The sequence below is a fragment of the Lepus europaeus genome, chromosome 18 (genome assembly GCF_033115175.1).
Source record: "Lepus europaeus isolate LE1 chromosome 18, mLepTim1.pri, whole genome shotgun sequence".
In the NCBI taxonomy this organism is placed as follows: Eukaryota; Metazoa; Chordata; class Mammalia; order Lagomorpha; family Leporidae; genus Lepus; species Lepus europaeus.
The window spans coordinates 32,995,932-33,014,204 of NC_084844.1; the positions used below are offsets into that span (position 1 = coordinate 32,995,932).

Below are 18,273 nucleotides of genomic sequence, written 5' to 3' on the forward strand. Positions count from 1 at the left end.
GGGACGGAAGTTGCTGGCCGAGCGAGGATCGCGGCGCGAACGCCAAATCCTCAATCGGCAGAGCGAACCAGGCAGAAGCAAATGATAAGCCGATCCGGGGCGCTCCGAGGGGCCGTCCCGCGTTCAGACAGGAGCACTCGATAGCGGAGCCAAGAGGAGGGGCGCTATCCCGAGCCGGGAAGAAGCCGCGACTGACTGACGCGGGGGAGGGACTAGCTGTGACGGTGCTTCACCTCTTCTGACCTTTTTGAGCGAGTCTCTTCGAGAAGGTGGGAGTGCGCGGGGTTAAGGAAAAAGACAATTGCAGGGCAGCGCCTGTAGTGGGATCCTGGCCTGGGGGGCGGGGGAGAACACTTGTAGTCCTGCCTGTGACCGTGTGGAAGGATGGAGAGGGGGAGGTGTTTCGTTTTTGTTTTTGTTTTTTTAGATAATCCAGTTTGTGGTCATAGCTGGGCTTTTTAATCCAGTGAACCTCATACACAGTTCCCCCCCGGGGTGGGGGCCATTGTCTGGGTCAGCAGGAGAGATCCCCAAATCACCCGGGAGAGGCTCCTGGGGTCTGGGGTCTGTTTGACAGCAGTCACTACTTGTTTGCGTTAGCCCAGCGAGCCCACTCCTGCCTACAAGTGAGAAGGCAGGGCCACAGGAGGCTAACTGACCGGATAGGCTATGGCCACAGCCAGCCCTGCAGCCCCACCCCCCCCAACCCCCCCCCCCCCCCCGCCTGGGCCCCCAGGACCCAGCACTGCCTCCCTAGACTAAAGCAGGAGGCGGAGGCAGTGATGTGAGGCCCCAGCTACGCTGAGAAGTGGGTCTGCTGCCTCGGGACCCTCTGGAGCAGCGAGGGTCAGCCCTGAGCTGAGTGTGAAGGCGGGGTCTCCCGGCCCTGGGAGGCCTGGAGGACTTGGCCCGGGAGAGCAGACGTGCTCCCAGCTAAATATAGTCTGCTCAGGCCTCCTGACACTTTCTAATTCTGTCCAAGCCGGAGCCAGCCGCCAAGCCCGGATGGCAGGCGTACTACCCTTCTCCCACCCGGCCTGGGCATGTGCAGTCACAGAATAAGATGGGTTTCTTCCAAGTTCAAGGAGGGGAGCCAAAGACTGAAGCCCTCAGCCTCAGAGGGATTGCGAGGTGGGACTCTTCCAGGTCCTCTCTGTAGCTGAGACGGCAGAGTGTTGGTGAGCAGCGTCGAGGGGAGCCTTGGGGGCTGTGAGAGCCTGCAGTAGGAAGTGCACACCCCAGAAGCCTTCATTCCTAACCCGGGAGGAAGCAGCTGGTCGGCTGGGGTGGAGCAGATTGGACCTGTGGGGCTTGCTGCCTTCTTGGGTGGAGAACACAGCCTCTGGGGCTGGGCCATGTCATCCAGTCATTCAGCCACCTGCTGCAGGAGGTAGTGTACGACAGATAAGGACAGGGAGCTTGGGAAGGCTCCAGAAAGGAAAGCTGTGTTCCTCCCACTCGACTACTTGGCCCCATTTTGGCCCTGCCATCATGGAGATGTGCCCACAGCTAAGTTGTGTGACTGTTCAAGCCTCTGCTTCTTCAGCCATTACAATGTGGACAGTAGCATCAGTCACCTTTGTAGCTTTTTGCAAGGGGAAAGTGGCCACCTTGTAAAGCTGGCACCCAGTACGTCACCCAGTGCATGCCAACTGCCACCTGGCACTGCGGCGTTTGGATGATACTCCCAACATTTTGGCCCACGTCTTTGTAAGTAGTGCCCTTATAGAAACGGTGCTTGGGAGTTTGTCCGGCAAACAGAGGAAGACTTTTCCCGACAGTGGAACAGCTCTGAGAAAAGCCCAGGACAACGATGATGTCCTTAACGCTGCACACACCTATGGCGGAGAGCCAGGGTCAGGGGGCAGGGCGCTTGTTGCTTTCAAACTGGGTGTGGGGGAGCCACCGTGGTGGTGCAGAGGTTAGGCCACTGCCTGTGACACCAGCATCCCATATGGGTACTGACTCGAGTCCCGCCCATCTGCTCCACTTCTGATCCCGCTCCCTGCTACTATGCCTGGAAGAGCAGCACAAAATGGCTCCAGTGCTTGGGCCCCTGCACCCACATGGGAGCCCTAGATAAGTTCCAGGGTTCTGGCTTCAGCTTGACCCAGCCCCAGCCGTTGCTAGCATTTGGGGAGTGAAGCAGTGGATGGAAGATTGCTGTCTTTCCTTCTCTCTATATAACTCTGCCTTTCAAATAAATGAAATAATTTTTTAAAAAAGATTTTATGTATTCATTTGAGAGGTAGATTTACAGACAGAGGGAGAGACAGAGAGAAAGGTCCTCCATCTGCTGGTTCACTCCCCAAAAGGCCGCAACAGTCGGAGTTGGGCCCATCTGAAGTCAGGAGCCAGGAGCTTCCTCTGGGTCTCCCACATGGGTGCATGGGCCCAAGGACTTGGGCCATCTTCCACTGCTTTCCCAGGCCATAGCAGAGAGCTGGATGGGAAGAGGAGCGGCTGGGACAAGAATCAGCACCAATATGGGATGCCGGTGCTGCAGGTGGAGGCCCAGCCTACTATGCCACAGCGCTGGCCTCAAAACAAATCCTTTTATAAAGGAGGTATGGAGAGTGGTAGGAACAGGTGTTTGGCCCAGTGGTTAAGACATTGCCCAGAACACCTGCATCCTGTACTGGAGCGCCTGGGTTCGAGTCCCAGCTCTGCTTCCTGCTAATGTGCACCCTCAGTAGGTGATGGCTCAAGTAGTTGGGTCCGTTCTGCCCAGGTGGGCTCCTGGCTCCAGCTTGGCCCAGCCCCAGCTGTCGTGGGCATTAGGCAAATGGGTCAGCAAATGGGAGATCACTCCCCCTCTCTCCCTCCTCTCTCTCTCTCTCTCTCCCTCTCTCCTTCCCTCCTTCCCTCCCCCCCCCCTCCCGTTCCTGTGCCTCTAAATAAATAAGAGGGGAAACAACAGTCAGTCTCAGGACCTGGAGGAAGAAGGGCAAGGAGGGAGGGCTCACAGCGGAGGCGGTGGAGGCTCCTCCCCTCCTGGCTGAGCACGCCCCCACCCCACGCCCTAGATACGCGACCGGGGAGAAAGCTGTGGCTGACCGTGCAGATCCTCCACCGCTCCGTGCACCAGGCGTGCTGCTCAGTTCCATTTCGAGATAGATTTTTACATTCCTCTGAGCCTCAGCTCAGCCGCTGGGACATGGGGACGTTCACAGGAGCCGGCCCAGCGCCGTGTGAAGAGAGTGAGCCAGCGAGTGCCTGCCGAGTGCTGCACACGGGCCTGGCCTGCCGCAGCTCCTCAGTCAGCACGCGCGGGGTGATCTCTTCTGGGGCACCCGTGTCCCACAGGGAATCCCACCCGGCGACCTGCACGGCATTTTCACTTAGCTTCCCAGTCTTTCCTTCACCCCAAGGAGAATTCAGGTAGAGACTGGCACTTTCTGCCCACACCTGCCGCAGGCTCCTTGCCGCCACGGAGGGCAGCACCTGGCCTTCCATTGTTAGGATCACCCCGGTGTTTTGCTGCCTACCACGGATGAGGCCACCAGAAGGCAGGTGTTTCAGGGTTGCTGTGGACTCTGGGAGCAACTTGCTCTCTCTCGAGCACATGAACCTCCTGGGGGTCTTGGGCAATGCACATTCTGACTCCGTAGGTCTAGGGAAAGGCCTGAGCCTCCATGTTTCTCGCAAGTCACCAGGTTGATGCCATGCTGCCCAGGCTCACCCAAATCTGCCCAGGACTTTCCAAGTTTGGGCATTGAAAGCCCTGTGACCAGGGAAACCAGGACAGTGGGTCCCTGTATCCACAGACCACACTTGAATATCAAGGTTGTAGCAAGGTATGCTCACAATTCCTCACTCCAGAGTCCCTGGAATAATCTGGAAGTGACACCCACTCCAGGCTTCACGCTCCAGGCAGGGCAGATGCTTATATAGTCATAGTGGCCCAAAAGCAAAAAAAAAAAAAAACCCTTTGCTTTGCAAATTTTACAAAGCGCATGGCCATATGGACAAAGTACATTCCCTTCTGCCAAACAGGTGCTCACATCTGGGAAAAATGATGCTAGTGGCCAGTGACCACGAGTTTGGCAAGATGGCCACCAGGGGGCAGTAGATTTACACAACCTCCCTTTCCCCCACCCCCACCCCCCCAGCTCCAGAAATTTCCAACTCTTCCTCCAGCTGGTCCAGCCGGCTAATCCACGAATTAATCTGTGCTGTGATAATGGACATAAGGAGTTTTCTCTCAGTAGCATATTTGCTGTTTAATGGAAATGCTAAGAGACTATTTTTAAAAATCAGATGACGAGTGCTCCTGGGGGAGTTCCAGGGCTGGTGTTGGCCGTCACGGTCACTGCGCAGGTGTTTCAGGGCAGCAGCCCTTTCTGTCGGGGGGGGGGGGGGGACCAGGTTTCACCTGCTGTCCCCTCCATAACACAGCTTAGTGGTTAGGCAATGGCCCTGGAACTCAACTGGAGTTCAGATCCTGCCACAACCCCATACTGAGGGTGGATGTTGAATAAGGATCCCAGCCCGTCTGTGAAATGAGAGTAACTCTGGTTTCATATAGCCGCTTCGGGGACTGGGTAAAACAGTGCAAAATGCCCCCCGGAATAACAGGCATACAGAATGGCTGGCACCATCCCGCACACTGCCTGCCTCCTGCATTCTTTACACCAAGTGCTCCTGTCTTCCCGCCCCACCCCCACCCCCCGCCAGCCCCTATCAGTCCCCTCGAGCCAACCAGGTGACTGAAGGGAACAGAGGGAGAGCTGAGTCTCTGGCAGGAAACACCAGGACAGTTCTGGGCACGGCAGTTCCCAAGATCTTTCATGCTGGGACCGAGCCTCAGACACCAACACGTACGAGGGGCAGGGAGCACTGGCTGTGTCAGGCTCCAGATGGCTCAGGTCAGCATTTGCACAGAAGACAAACCTGCCAGCATCACCTTGCGGCTACCTGGAGCCCAGTGTTCTCAGGTGAGCATGGGGCGGTGGGCAGGTGGCTGGGGCAGTCACCTGCTGCAGCCTGTCCCAGCTCAGGGGTCCTGTACACACGTTTCAGCTGGGAGGCAGGGGCTTTTGTACTCCTTGTTAGAGCTGGTTCTCTCTCTCCATCACCCTCAGTCTCATCATCACACTAGCAGCGAAAAAGGTGCCTGGCTTCTCCAACTTCACGGCATATTGGAATCCCCTGAGGCTTTACAATCCGATTCCGTGGTGACCTCACACCAAGCAGAATCTCAGGGACAGAGCCCACACATTAATGACTGCCATGCACAGCACGTTTGAGAGCCGGTGCTGTTGAGAAGTGTGCCTCGAGCCTCAGGCTGCAGACAAGGCACCGGAAGAGTGAAAACGCGCACAGGTTCAGCAGCTCGGGCAGAGCCTGCGATTCTGGGCTTCTCAACAAGCCCCCTGATGATCCCGCAGCTGACAGCAGGCTCATGGAGCTGTGGCTCTCAAACTTGAGCCTGTCCCAGAAGCATCACCAGGGCTTGTTAAGATGCAGCCCAGCTTCAGATTCTGTGGGTGTGGAGAGGACCCAACAACATGCACTCCTAGCAAACTCTCCAGTGATGCCAACGCTGTTGGTACCTGTGCATGCTTTGGGCAGCAAGGGTGAAGAGGATGCAACAGTGGTTTTGGGATCAGCAGCCCTGGGCCCCCTGAGATGCTGGCTCTGTGATCTTGGATAAGCTGCCTAGCCTCTCTGAATTGTCATTTCATCGCCTATATAAAGTGGCTATAATTGGACAAGATCAATTGGGTGAATATGACACACCTAACAGATTGTACACCGTGCAGTCCTTGGAACTGACGGCAATTGAATTACCTGGGGAGTTTCTCTCTCTCGCTCTCACTCTCTCTCTCTCTCTCTCTCTCTCTCTCTCTCTCTCACACACACACACACACACACACACACACACACACGGGATGAGCGTTTGGTGCAATAAACATACCGCTTCAGACTCGCCTGACAACATATCAGAGTGCCTGGATTCGAGTCCCAGCTCCACACCTGATTCCTGTTTCCTGCTGATGCAAACCCTGGGAGGCAGCAGTGATGCCCAAATACTTGAGTCCCTGCCACTCAAATGGGACACCCAGATGGAGTTCCTGGTCCCTAGCTTGGGCCTGGCCCAGCCCAGCTGTTGAGGGCACCTGGGGAATGAGCCAGCAGGTAGGGACTGGGTCTCTCTCTTCCATTTCAAATAAAATGAAAATAAAATTGTTAAAGCCCCCAGTTGTTGATTTAATTGGCCTGGGTAATCCTCAGTGCTAGGCGTGGCCTGGTTCCATGGCTCCCCCAGCTCCACAGTTTGCTGGGCTGCACCCCAGTCTGACTCAGTTGAAATCTGGCATTTTGAAAAGGCTCCCGGCGGTGCTGGCACGATGCGCCAGGAATCAGTGGAGCAGGGCAGAGCCCCAGGGGTACGGGAACAGCCCTGGTGTGCCTTCAGTGCCCCATCACCACCTGGTGCAGGTGCGCCACCTGAGGAGCCCACCTGGGTCTGATGGGCTCAGGAAGCTCTTTGCAAGGGAGGGCAGGGGGACCAGCGGGTACCTGAGAAAGGAGAGGGCTGGGCTCCAAGCCTCCAGCGACAGGGAGCAGCCTTGGCTGGGTGACCAGGAGCTCAGCAACAAGATGCATGCTTGGAAGCCACAAGGAGGTCTTTGGCTCAACACCAAGAAAAACTTAGTAACCTTGAGAGCTGCCCTTCCGAGAAGAGCATTAGCTTCCTGTTTGGGTGGCCCGTGTGCTGTCCCAGTAGCTGCAGGTTGTCTAGCCCGGCTGAGGAGCTTGCGCGGTGGAGACAGGGACCCGAGGCCCACACCGCACACCGGGCCGCTAATCCAGGCGCTTTCTGCTTATTCAGTGGAGTCCCAGGGAGCTTTCGCAACAGGCTCTGTTCCCCGGCAGTGGTTCCTACGCCCATTTGCCCGGGAAAAGTAAGCCGCTGGCTCACAGGAAGGCGACAGCGCCACACAAAGCCCGCAGGTCCGCAACCGCAAGCTTGCAGCGCGGACAGCAGGCGTCACCTAGGCAGTGCAGTGGGAGAAAGCTGGGCGGGGTTAACGCGGGCGATCGAGCAGGTGGCCCCGGGACCGGCCTCCAGGGCCCAAACCGTGCCCCGGGCGGGAAGGAGGAGGGAGGGAGGGCTCCCGGCTCTCGCCCACGCCGCCGGCCACATCACAGCGCCGGAGAGAACACCAAGTCTTTATTACAGGGATTCCTAGGAAACAGCTCCAAGAAAAAACCACACATCAGAGGAAAAAACAAAGCAACACACACAGACGCGGGGCTGGGGCTTCCCCGCGGGGCGCCTGGAGCCCCCCTCCTGCTCCGGGGGAGCCAGGCCCAAAGGCGCGGCTGCGGGGACCGCGGAGGGCGGGCGGCCCGGTCCTCGCCATCGCAGGGGCCACTCGCTTCCAAACTTGGTCACGCGCCGCGCCGGGCTCGGGGAGCGAGGTGCCCGGGCGGGGGCGGGCGGAACGCGGAACTGGCGCGGTCGTCCTCCAACCACCACCACGCCCGCTCATCTCGAGGCCACCTGCGGCCACCCGGGCCCCTCCAACATTCGGATTCCAAGCCCAGCGTCCCACGCTTGCCCCGGCGTCCCGGCTCGCGGGAAAGGTCAGCGTGTTCCCAGGTCGAGGGAGGGGCAGGGGACGCAGCGGCGGCCTCTCTGCCAGTGCCGGTGGGCGTTCGTGGAGTCGGACTTCTTCTAAGCCGACCTTGCTCTTCCATGAGCCCCAGGCAGGCCCTGCTGCCCTAGGGTCTCCCACCCAGGGGCCCCTTCCCCTTGCTCTGCAGCCCTGCGCCTTTCGACGGGGTCACTCCAGAACCTGCCACCGGGTAGCCAGGGCGTCTGACCCTGTGAACACCCACAGCAGGGTGGCTCCAGAACCGTCTCAGTCTCCTGCCAACCCAAAAACCCCGCCTAGCCAGAGTCCTCCAGCTCCGGGGAGGAGGGGGGCCACACCCTCCCCATCCCTGCTGGGCCAGGGGTGCTGCACGATTAACTGGGCAGGGCAGGCAGCGGGCACCTCGCCTCTCTGTGTGGCCGGTGCCGGGCAGCCCGAGCTGCAGGAGGCCCTGGAAAGTAGTTGGGAGTGTGGGTGGGCAGGAGGCCAGGCAGAGGCTGAGCCCCAGAGAGGTGGGCAAGGGAGGGCTGCAGGATCTCCAGCTTCCGGCCAGAGAGCCATCCTGCTCTTGCCCATACTCCAACCTGGGTCTGCGTCCTGGGCCTTTTTTTTTTTCCCCCTCAAGAAGGGGTGGTTCCTCCATTTTTACTCATCCCCCATAGAAAAGCCTGGCTACAAAAGGGGCTGTGAATGGCTGCTGCCCCCGGGGGCCTCAGGTCCTTCCTCCAATCACAGGATGGCAACTCCGGCGTCCGAGTCCAGTGGGAAGTGGCAGTGGCTGGGCTGAACTGTGCCGGAGGGCCTCAGGAGGCGAGCACCATCTGTCCGGCTGCAGCCGGGCCGTTCAGCTGGGTGCCCCGACAGGGTCAGATCACCTTTGGCGAGGAGCTGCTGGCATGTGATAGGGAAAATGAGATGGGGGAGCGTTTTTTCCAAGGAGCCCACTGGTCTTTCCTGGGGCAGAAGCTGTCAAGACCAGGAGCGCTCCTTTCCCTGGATCAGCCTGGGGTCATCTTCCCCATCTCCCCACTTCTAGAAACTTCCCACTCGCTACACCTCTAGGGACTCTGGCAGCTGAAGATGGGGCGAGGGGGTGAGCTGGGGTGGTGCTGAGCATCTGTGTGGGCAGAGATCAGAGCTGGAAGAGCCTGGCCTGTTCTGTGATGTGCTCACAGCTCTGATGAGCTGGCCCAAGGGGACCTGAAAGGGTAGAGGGGTAAACTGGGGCCAGAACTCCATGAACTCCAGACACCAGGCTGAAGTTCAAGTCAAGTCCTAAGACTTGACTCAGATGACCCATTCAAAGGGCAGGACAGGCTCAGGGGTTAAGACACTGCTTGGGCCAACTGCAACCCGATATTGGAGCGCCTGGTTTGAGCACCAGCTCCTCCACTTCTGATCCAGCATCCTGCTAATGCACACCCTGGAAAGCAGCAGGTGATGGCTCAAGTATTTAGGTCCCTGCCACTCGTGTGGTAGACCTGGATGGAGTTTCAGGCTCCTGGCTTCAGCCTGGCCCAGCCCTAGCTGTTGCAGGCCATATGGGGAGAAACCCAGTGGATGGAACATCTCTCTCTTTCTAATAAAGTGACAATACATTTTGTAGCTATAGCTAAAGTAGAGATCTGGGGTTTGGTGATGGGGTGAACAGAGAGGGACAGGTGAGAGACTAGGGCTGTGACCCAGGTGAGGAATCTATCCGGGTGCAGTGGGAATGACACACGGAGTCAGGAGGCAAGGCTGGCTCTCGGGCAGCTGCCAGCCAGGGTTCAGGGACGGCCCTGGGGGACTGACTGCACTGCAGATTCCGATCCCAGAGCCAGCTGCACAGAAGCAGTGCTGAGGCTGTGAAAGAAGGTGAGGGTACTGCCAGGGAGTGGGGAGTGAAAGGACTTGGGAGGGGGTCAAGGGCAGAGCAACAGGGAGCGGGAGGAAGGAGAAGCAGGGTTCCAGCGAGGGAGGGCGTTTCAGGAGAGCACAGGGCACCGCATGGGGAAGACAGCCAGCTGTTGGATGCCGCGCCTTGCAGGTAGGTGTGGAGGACACCTGGCTTTTTAAGACAGGGGGGAGGAGGAGGAGGGAGCTGGAAAGGGAAAAGGTGGGAGTCTCAGGAGGGAAGTGATAAGCAAGGCTCCAATTTGGGGGTGCCTGTGGACACGACCCATCTTCCCTGGAGCACAGGGGGAAGAAAGAGTGGCCGGCTGGCCTTGTGCACTCAGGAGATGTGGGAGGCAGGGCTGCAGAAAGCCTGGGACCATGGGAAGGGCTGGGAGCCCCAGGGAGGGAGGGGTAGGGAGTCAGCCAGTGGGGATGCGACGCCAGCTGCCCAAGCAGAGGCGGGGCGCCCCTGTGTGCTCACTCCCTGCTCTGTGTCGCCTCTACCACAGCAGTGTGGACTGTGGCCAGTCCTTCCTCACAGACTCAAGCAGGGCCGTTCCTGCTTGTGCAGCCTAATACTGTGTGGGAAACCCACATCCCACGTCGGAGTGCCCGGGTCCGAGTCCTGGCTCGGGTCCCAGTTCCAGCTGCCGGCTAATGTGCACGCTGGAAGGCAGCCAGTGACGGCTCAAGGACTTGGGTCCCTGTCATCTATATGGGAGTCCCAGGCTTGAGTTTGTGGTTCCTGGTTTTGGCCTGGTTCAATCCCGGCTACTGTGGGCATTTGGGGAGTGAACAAGCAAATGGGAGATCCTTCTCTTAATCTGCCTTTCAAATAAATCAAACAAATAAATATGGGACGCTTCCATAAAAGAAAGGTAGGCCAGCCTCGGTGATGCTGCCTTCTGGGACCAGGACAGCAGGGGTATGAGGAGGCCACAGCGGGAGGGCCTGGAGGAGATAAGGACACTCACTGTTTCTGCCCCAGGGCTTGCCCTGGGCTGCAGGGGAAAGAGCAGCCTGCTGGGCAGGCAGGGCCCCTGCCGGATACACAGCTGCCTCCTGGGGGCCTTTTCCTTCTGGGTTGTGGCAGACCCCAGACCACCCGCCCCCCGCAGGGGCTGGCAAGAGCCCTGTGTGCACAGCTGGGCTGACGCCACCTCAGCTTTCCTCTCTCTGTGGGCTGCGTGTGTCCCGGGCTGCCTTCTCAGCTGGGCTGTAAACTCTCCAAGGTCAAAAGCTCATTGTTTCCCTGTTCCCAGCGTTTGGCATGGACGGGTGTCAACTGAATAAATAATCAAATTAGAGAGATGCAAATGAGTAGTTCCCATGTTCTGGGCCACAAACACCAGTGCAGAGGCCTGGGGCCTGCGCTGCCCTGCCGCCTGAGCCCAGCACCTCCATCCAGCCCCCTGGGGAAGACAGCCAGGGTACGGGTCCGGGTATGGCAGCCCCAGCTGCAGGCCTTACCTCTTACTGTGCTTCTCTTAAGAGCTCCTCCACCTTGGGCGCCTCCTGCCTCCTCCCCCGGAAGTCTTCCTCTGAAAAGCAGAGGAGTGGTTCCCCGGGCATGTCCCCCAGACCCCGGAGAGCTGGCCCGACTCTCCACCCCCTCTGTTTGATGGGACTCATGCTGATCCCCAAGTGGGCGGTGTCGAGGTCTGGTGAGAGGCAGCAGGACATGGTGGGGGTGGAGGCGGCGACGCGGGGGGGGGGGGGGGGGGGGGCAGGGCGGGACTCCTAGGTGCTGGTCCAGCTCCTGAGCTCTGAGGGCCTCAGTTTTCCTCTGTAAAATGGGATGGGGAGATCGGACTCTCCAGATGACATCCCAGGCCCTTCTGGTCCTTGCTTCTGGACGTCAAAGCACCCTATTGCTTTGTGGCATGAGGGTCAGGGCTCACCTGGTAGGGCCTGAGGCAGGGTCTTCTGGCCTGCACGCCCTTCGGAGGGGGATGGGTAGACACTGAGAGGCCTCTGGGCCCACAGACTGGAGCTGCCCAGTGCTAGGTTCTCAAATTGAGGCCCCTCTGCACTGGCAGCCCTGTCTGCCCTCATGCTGGAGAGACCATTCGCCAGAAACACCCTCGCACCATGTGCTGCATGCAGTGACTGAGGTGGAGGGGGGGCCGGGGCACCATTCCAGGGCCAACAGGAAGGGGGAGTCCACACCGGTCCTTGCACCAACCCCTGGGCTGGGTGCTCCCTTCCAGTCAGGTTGGGTCCACCCATGCAACACCCGGCACCCCCTTTCAGAGGTGCCCCAATCACAGGCAAACCAGGGCTGAAGATTCCTGGCCAGCCTCACCACAGCAGTGGCCCTCCACGTCGTCCAGGAGGTTGGCCGTTGACGCCGCAGCCCCCAGCCTGCAGAGCTGCTCAGGAAAATTGTCCCGAGAGTTGGGGGGTGGGGGGCCCACTGCTGTGGCCCACTCAGTCCCACCCCTGCAAGCTCAGGAGGCTCCCACCACACCCACCTGACCCCCAATACCAGGCCCCGGGTGCCCTTCCTTGGGGTCACCGAGCCCCATCTCTGGGGACTGAGAAGCACCTTTCTCCCCGTTGCCCTTTGGCTGCGGGCTCCCACTGCCCTGGGCCCTGTCTGACACGTGGGCTGGGCGTCTGAGTGAAAGTGTGGCAGCCCTTCTTGCTGCTTGCAGAGAGTAGGGAGGCAGGAGCATCGTGGGGCAGCATAGATACAGAAATCAGGAGGGGCCGGCGCTGTGGCATAGCGGGTAAAGGGGCGCTGGTTCAAGTCCCGGCTGCTCCACTTCTGATCCAGCTCTCTGCTATGGCCTGGGAAAGCAGTGGAAGATGGCCCAAGTCCTTGGGCCCCTGCATTCACATGAGAGACCCGGAAGAAGCTTTTAGCCCCTGGCTTTGGATCAGCTCAGCTCTAGCTGTTGCAGCCATCTGGGGAATGAACCAGCAGATGAAAGACCTCTCTCTCCCTCTCTCTCTGCTTCTCCTTCTCTGTGTAACACTGACTTTCAAATAAATAAATAAATCTGTAAAAAAAAAAAAAAAAAACAAATCAGGAGAAGGTTTGCAGATGGTGAAGAAGCCATTTTTCTTGCAGAAGGAAGACAGGAGCTGCTGGTGCTGCAGACTGGCACTGGGAGACAGGCACGAGCTGGCAGCCTGGCTCAGGGGATAGGGAGGCCACGGAGTCGGGTCCCCCACTGGAGGAGGCCCAGCCTCGGGAGTGCAGCCGGACGTGCCCTACCCCAGGCCAGTGCCAGGAGGAAAGGATACGAATGATGCTTCAACAAGTGTTTCCTCTTTGACTTCCTCATCTTGGTCTTCTCAGAGAAGGCCCGGGCAAGCTCAAACAGCTTCCTGCGGGTGGCTGGGGAAAGAGAGACCTGTGAGCCCCTCGCTGGGCAGCCGGAGCGCCAGATGGCCTCCCTCGGAGGGAGGGGGAGGTGACAAGGATGGCAGAGGAGGGGGCGGCCTCTGGAGTACAGCTACTGGCTAGGTCGGCCTGCAGGGGCAGCAGAGGCCACAGTGAGCCCGGGCCGAGGCCAGCCGGCAGCCCAGGATCCGGGTATTCCTTCCCCAGCTGCCGCAGGCCATGGCCCCTCCCCCAGCTGCCTCCAGAGCTGGTGCTGGGATTTCCAGGACTAATCCGAGATTTTCCCTGAAGCAGAGGGAAAGGGCGAATGACAGCCCTGTCCCCCCCCCCCCCGGGAGGGGGTGCTCTGGGCTGGCAGGGCTTGGTAGCAAGAGGTCCCTGGGGCCCCATAGAAAGTGAGCTTGGGCAGGCCCGGCCAGGCCACAGCAAGCATGAACGCTGACCCCTGGGGCCAGAGGATGCATGGTACATGATTTCCTTGCAGACAGCTGGCTGGAGAGGATTTAAAACTTAATTTGTATCCAGACTCAGCTGAACACGGAAGTGAGGCAGGAAGGCCAAGGGAGCCAGCCTGTGATTAAAATGTCACTTGGGTTCATCAGGAGTCAGCCATGTTAAAAATTGGGGGTGGCTCCCTCCCTCCTTTCGGGCCGTCTGTGTTAAAAATTGGGGGCAGCACTGGGACAGGCGGGGCCACGGGCTGGACTCACATTTTCCCATGTGTTTCAACTTGTCCCTGAATAAGGCATCTTCGGACACGGCGGGGTTGGCGTCACTGTTTCCTGAAGGCAGAGACACTGACTAAGGGCTGGGGTCTTCAGGGGGAGGAGGGTCGGGGCTGTCCCGGCCCCATCCTTCCATCCAGGAAGGCCCTTCCCTGGCTGGGAGTCCACAACGAGGAGAGCTCCGGGTTCCCTGTGGGCTCTGGTGCCAGGCATGCGGCACACAAAGGCATGCCGTGGCCGCCGGCGTAGTCAGGCTGAGCGCTTGCGTTGGCCATGAGGCGAGCATTTACACCGTGGAGGTCACCAGGAGCTACGCCGGGGCTTCCCTACACCTGGGCATCCTGGCGGGCGGCAGGGGCAGAGCGGGTCAGGGCGGCTGGCTCCTCCCTTCCAGGGCCAGCCCCTGCATCACTCCCTCCACACACAGACAAGGAGTAGGAACCAGAAGGGGCCTGGCCAAGAGTCAGGGCCCAGGCTCCAGCCAGGGTCGCCCTGGCTTGCTCAGGGTTTCTCTGTCCCTCGCCCGCTGGGGTTTGTCTCTGCCCTCCTAACTCACTGCTCTGCCCCTTGCAGCCTGGCTAAGCCCAAGTCACCTTGCCTGCTAAGTCCCTGCTGAGTCACTGGGATCCATCTCAGCAGCCCGACCCCCCGAGTTAATTCGGGATCAAGGATAAGGGGCTCCCATTAAAACTCCCAGATGCGCCTCTGCTGGGCCTAAGCCTCCAGTCTGCTGCTTTAGATCAGCTCCCCAGGGTTTTCTCTCTCGGAGCTGGGATCCACCGAGGTCCCCACCCTTCTGTCTCCCCCACTCACCATACCACGTAAGGACTGTCCCAGGCAAAAGCTGCTGAGCCTCTCTCTGAGGTGGGCACTGACTGACCAGCTTCCCTGTGCCACCTGCCGAGTGTACCCCAGGCCCCTCCGGTCCGTGCACCCCAATGGCAGCATGGCCCACCCCTTCCTCCTGCAATGAGGGCCCCTGAGCCAAGGAGCCCAGCCCTCTTTTCAGGCAATTCTTGCTTCTCACAACCTTTGTGCATGAAGCTTGAAATGCCCCTTCCCCTGGCACCTAGGGCAGGACCCGCACCTCACAGATGCTCCCCAGCTCTTTGATAAATGAACGAATGAACGAATGAGCCCTGCCCAGACTAACCCTGCCCTCCCTCTCTCCATGCTGTTGCAGGCATCGCAGGCGCCTGTGTTCAGCTTTGCTGGTGGGCTCCAGCATAAGCTCCCCCAGGGCAGAAAGCGAGCCCCGTGAGTCTCTGAGTGCTTCCCACCCCCACGCCCCAGCACGCGTGCAGCGTGTCCCCTTGCAGCCATGCTCTGGGCACAGCCTGTGGATTGTACTGTGGGCACCCAAGTCCCCGCAGCTTCTGGGCTGGTGAGAACCCTGGATGCTCAGTGGACCCCTGCCCCAGACTCCCCTGCTTAGGGGCCCAGGACCCCAGCCTCATTTGTGTCCTCACCCTACCCCGTAAACCGCGACTGTGTGAAGAAGAGTCGGGTGTGAGCCCCTGTGTCCCCAGGTCCTCTGAGGGTAGGCAAGTTTACCTGGGACAGAAGAGGGAAAGCCAAAGTCGCCTCCCGCAGCCACACTGCTAGATTTGGATCTCTGGGACTCATATTTCAATCGATCTGGAAAAGGACCACATTCCCATCAGGGGAGGGGGCTCCCGGGCCGGCAGGGGGCTGAGATGCGTGGGGTAGAGGGAAAGGGGGGTTAGGCCTCACACACGGTGCACTCAGGTCTACCAGCTCTCAAAGACCGGACGACAGCACGGAAACTTCGGCCTGCCAGGGACAGCGCTCTGGAAGGTTAAAGGTCAGCACGAGAAAGGCCTGGGAGGCTGCAGCGTCCAACCCTCAAGTGCAACACCTGAGACCTCCAGCACCTGTGCTGCAGAGCTGGGGCCAGCCCGGGGCCTCCTCGCTCTCAGCCCAGCCTTCTTCCTGCACTGACATACATCACACACACACACACACACGCCACACTCCCGCCCTGAAGGGAAGAGGTGGCCAAGCCTCAGCATCTCCCACGCAAGCACAAGACCAGTGTCCTGCTCCGATGTCCACACAGGCGGCCTCAGCAGCCCAGCACCCACAGGCCCCTCGCCCTATTCCCAGGGCTCTGGTTTGTGAGGAAGGACTGAGCCCCCTCATCCCTGTCGCCCACCCCCCAAAGCCAGGCACGGAGCAGGTGTGCAGGGGGAGGAGAGGACCTAAGAGGGCAAACCCTGCAGGGGAGGGAGAAGCAGTGGCTGCAGGTGCCCCAGCTCCCCGCTGGCAGGATTCTGGGGCTGCCCCAAGGACAACCTGGCAGGGGCCATGCCGAGCAGGACAGACAACACCTGGCACCCAGCCTGCTGCTCAGCGCTCGCTCTCCGGAGCCAGCATCATGTCCCCTTCTCAGCCCTGGGCAGGGAGAGGCGGCTGGGGCGCCCCCATGCGGTGCCCACCTCTCTCCAGGGCGAGGAGGAAGTCACGGTTGCGCTGCAGCTCCTTCATGAACTCCTCGTTCTGCAGGAAGAGTGCGATCCTCTCGTCCTCCAGGTACTGCTTCCAGCGGCTCTCCTGGTCCCGGGGGTCGAGCCCAGGCGCAGGAGCCGGGCCTCCCTCTCCACTCACAGGCTTGGGGCCGGCGGGGTTCCCCTGAGGAGAGGAGTGAGCGTGGTGGGGGCCTCCTCACGAGAGCAGGTGTTGCACCCCTAGCTGCACGCATGCCCTGCCTGGGCTCCCCCAGCCCACCCCAGCCCACCCCTCCTAACAGCCTCACTGTAACAGGTCAGAGCCCTCTCTGCTGGGGTAGGGCCAGGGGCTGAGCAGCGATGCCCCTCTCTCTCCACCCTAGATCACTGCTTCCCTTCGGTACAGCCAGAATGGTCCTGAAGAGACCCGCAAACTGCTCACCAGCCTCCACGTGGACCCCCAAACTCTCCCGGCAGCAGCCGCCTCCCAGTGAGCCCCCCTCCCGCGGGGGAAGCCTTGGCCTGTGCCAGTGAGCTGGGGAGAAGGCCCTCTGGCCCTCCGTCACTGGCTGCCCAGGCCCCCTCCCTCCAGCTTGAGGCCTGGCTGCGGCCCAAATCTCCTCCAGCTGTCACCTTCCTTGGGTAGAACAGGACACCTTCAGGCCTGGACAGGAAGTGAGGCAGCAGCCTGGGCTTAAGCATCAGGAAGTAAGCTTGGCCGGCACAAACTGCGTGGGCGAAAGAGATGCTGGACAGGCAGGTGGGAGAGGACGGCGGGGCAGCCCAGTACCTGCCTGCTGTCCAGCTGCTGGGGCAGGATGCGGAGGAAGTCATCGGGGAGGCTGCCCAGCAGCGGGGGGTTCCAGTTCCGATAGCGCCTCTGGCTCGAAGGGGGTCCGGAGCCCAGCACGTCGGTCCTAGGGTGGGGGTGCAGTGAGGAGGGAGCCGTCAGGCCCAACCACGGGTCTCGGGCGCATCACATCAGGTCCTCAGACAGGCTGGATCCGGCCTGGAGAGCCCTATGACCCCCACTGCCTCCAGGACCAGGGGCCTAGAGAACCGACTCCCTGCTCGCGGCTCCCTGTCGGCGCTGCGGAATCACACGCGGCGTACATGCGCATTGCTGAGCCACTCGCGTGCCTCCCACCTGGCCCAGCGCGAGCTCCCAGCTGCTGAGTGCCAGGTTCAGATGAATGAGCAGTCGCCCCCAGGCTGCCTGCACATGGGCTTGCTGCAGAAGGGCTTGCTGTGGGGGAGGCCAGGACCCCTCCAGAGATGGTAAAGCAGAGCCAGGCTCCAGTTCTGGCTGAACCATAGCCAGCAGGGTGGTCTTGAGTGGGACCCCAGACTCAGCATCCTCACCCCAGAAACTGCCACCCCCCTGCTCAGGTGCCTGGGAGCCTGTGTTCAAAGAAAGGAAACCAAGAGGTGTGGGGTAGGGGTCTCGTTGCAAGGGGCACCCAGGCAAGGGAGTGGTGGGAGGCCCGCACCTAGGCCAAGGCCAGCAGGTAGGCAGGGGGCAGGAGAGGCGGAGAGGAGAGGCACAGGGGCTCCTGACCCCCAGGGGCCTGCCCTGCTGGCCAGCCGGGGCCTGGAAGCAGCCTGGAGCCCTGCCAGGAGCTCCCCACGGCTCCTCGGCAGCCTGTGGCGTGGCAACCGCAGGACACGTGTTCTGCTGAATCAGGGAAGTGACACAGTGAGAAGGCAGCCGGAGCTGGGCGCTGCGGGCCACTCTCTCTCCCTCGCGCTCACTGGCTCGCCTCAGGCCTGGCTTTGATTTGGTCTCCAGCTCCAGGAATCCCGCCCGCCCCCTCACTGGAGGGGAGCTTTTCCGGGCTGCTGCTGCTGCTGCTGCTGCTGCCAATGGAAATAACTTCCTTTCCTTTTCTATTTCGGGCGGTGGTGGCAGGGGGGATGGGGGCGCGAGGGAGGGTGGGGGCGGCAGCAGAGCACAAGCAGCTGCGAAGTGCAGGGGGGAAGCTCGGCCCTGCAGGCTGGGGCCAAGGTGACCCCGGCAACCTGGCCCTGTCCCGCTGACAGCTGAGGGCAGAGTGAGAGCAGAGCACGCACAGTAACCTGGGACGCCTGTCCTGGGCTAGATCTTTCCAGAAGGCCCTGCCACCTCCTGTGTGTGTGTGTGGGGGGGGGCTGCTGTCATGCCCAGCTCACCCAGGACAGGAACCCCAGCATTGCACTTGGAGCTCCCCAGCCGCTCTGCTACTGAGAGAGGGGAGGGGCTGAGG

General features: G+C 60.4%; 1 protein-coding gene across 2 annotated transcripts in view; it reads right to left on the minus strand.

Moving 5' to 3' along the window:
* Positions 1 to 7,168: 7,168 nt before the first annotated feature.
* CUEDC1 (CUE domain containing 1) overlaps positions 7,169 to 18,273 on the minus strand; it is an 80,605-nt gene continuing 69,500 nt past the window's right edge. Inside the window, exons 4-11 of one of the 2 annotated variants that reach the window (XM_062216734.1) lie at positions 16,821 to 16,947; positions 16,022 to 16,214; positions 15,117 to 15,200; positions 13,548 to 13,619; positions 12,738 to 12,831; positions 11,791 to 11,849; positions 10,956 to 11,026; positions 7,169 to 8,495 (exon numbers count right to left, since the gene is read on the minus strand). In XM_062216734.1, coding sequence (XP_062072718.1) covers positions 10,959 to 11,026; positions 11,791 to 11,849; positions 12,738 to 12,831; positions 13,548 to 13,619; positions 15,117 to 15,200; positions 16,022 to 16,214; positions 16,821 to 16,947 — 697 coding nt within the window. In that variant the 3' untranslated portion in view covers positions 7,169 to 8,495; positions 10,956 to 10,958. Of the gene's footprint in view, positions 8,499 to 10,955; positions 11,027 to 11,790; positions 11,850 to 12,737; positions 12,832 to 13,547; positions 13,620 to 15,116; positions 15,201 to 16,021; positions 16,215 to 16,820; positions 16,948 to 18,273 lie in introns of both variants that reach the window. The other variant, XM_062216732.1, reaches the window with a different exon arrangement.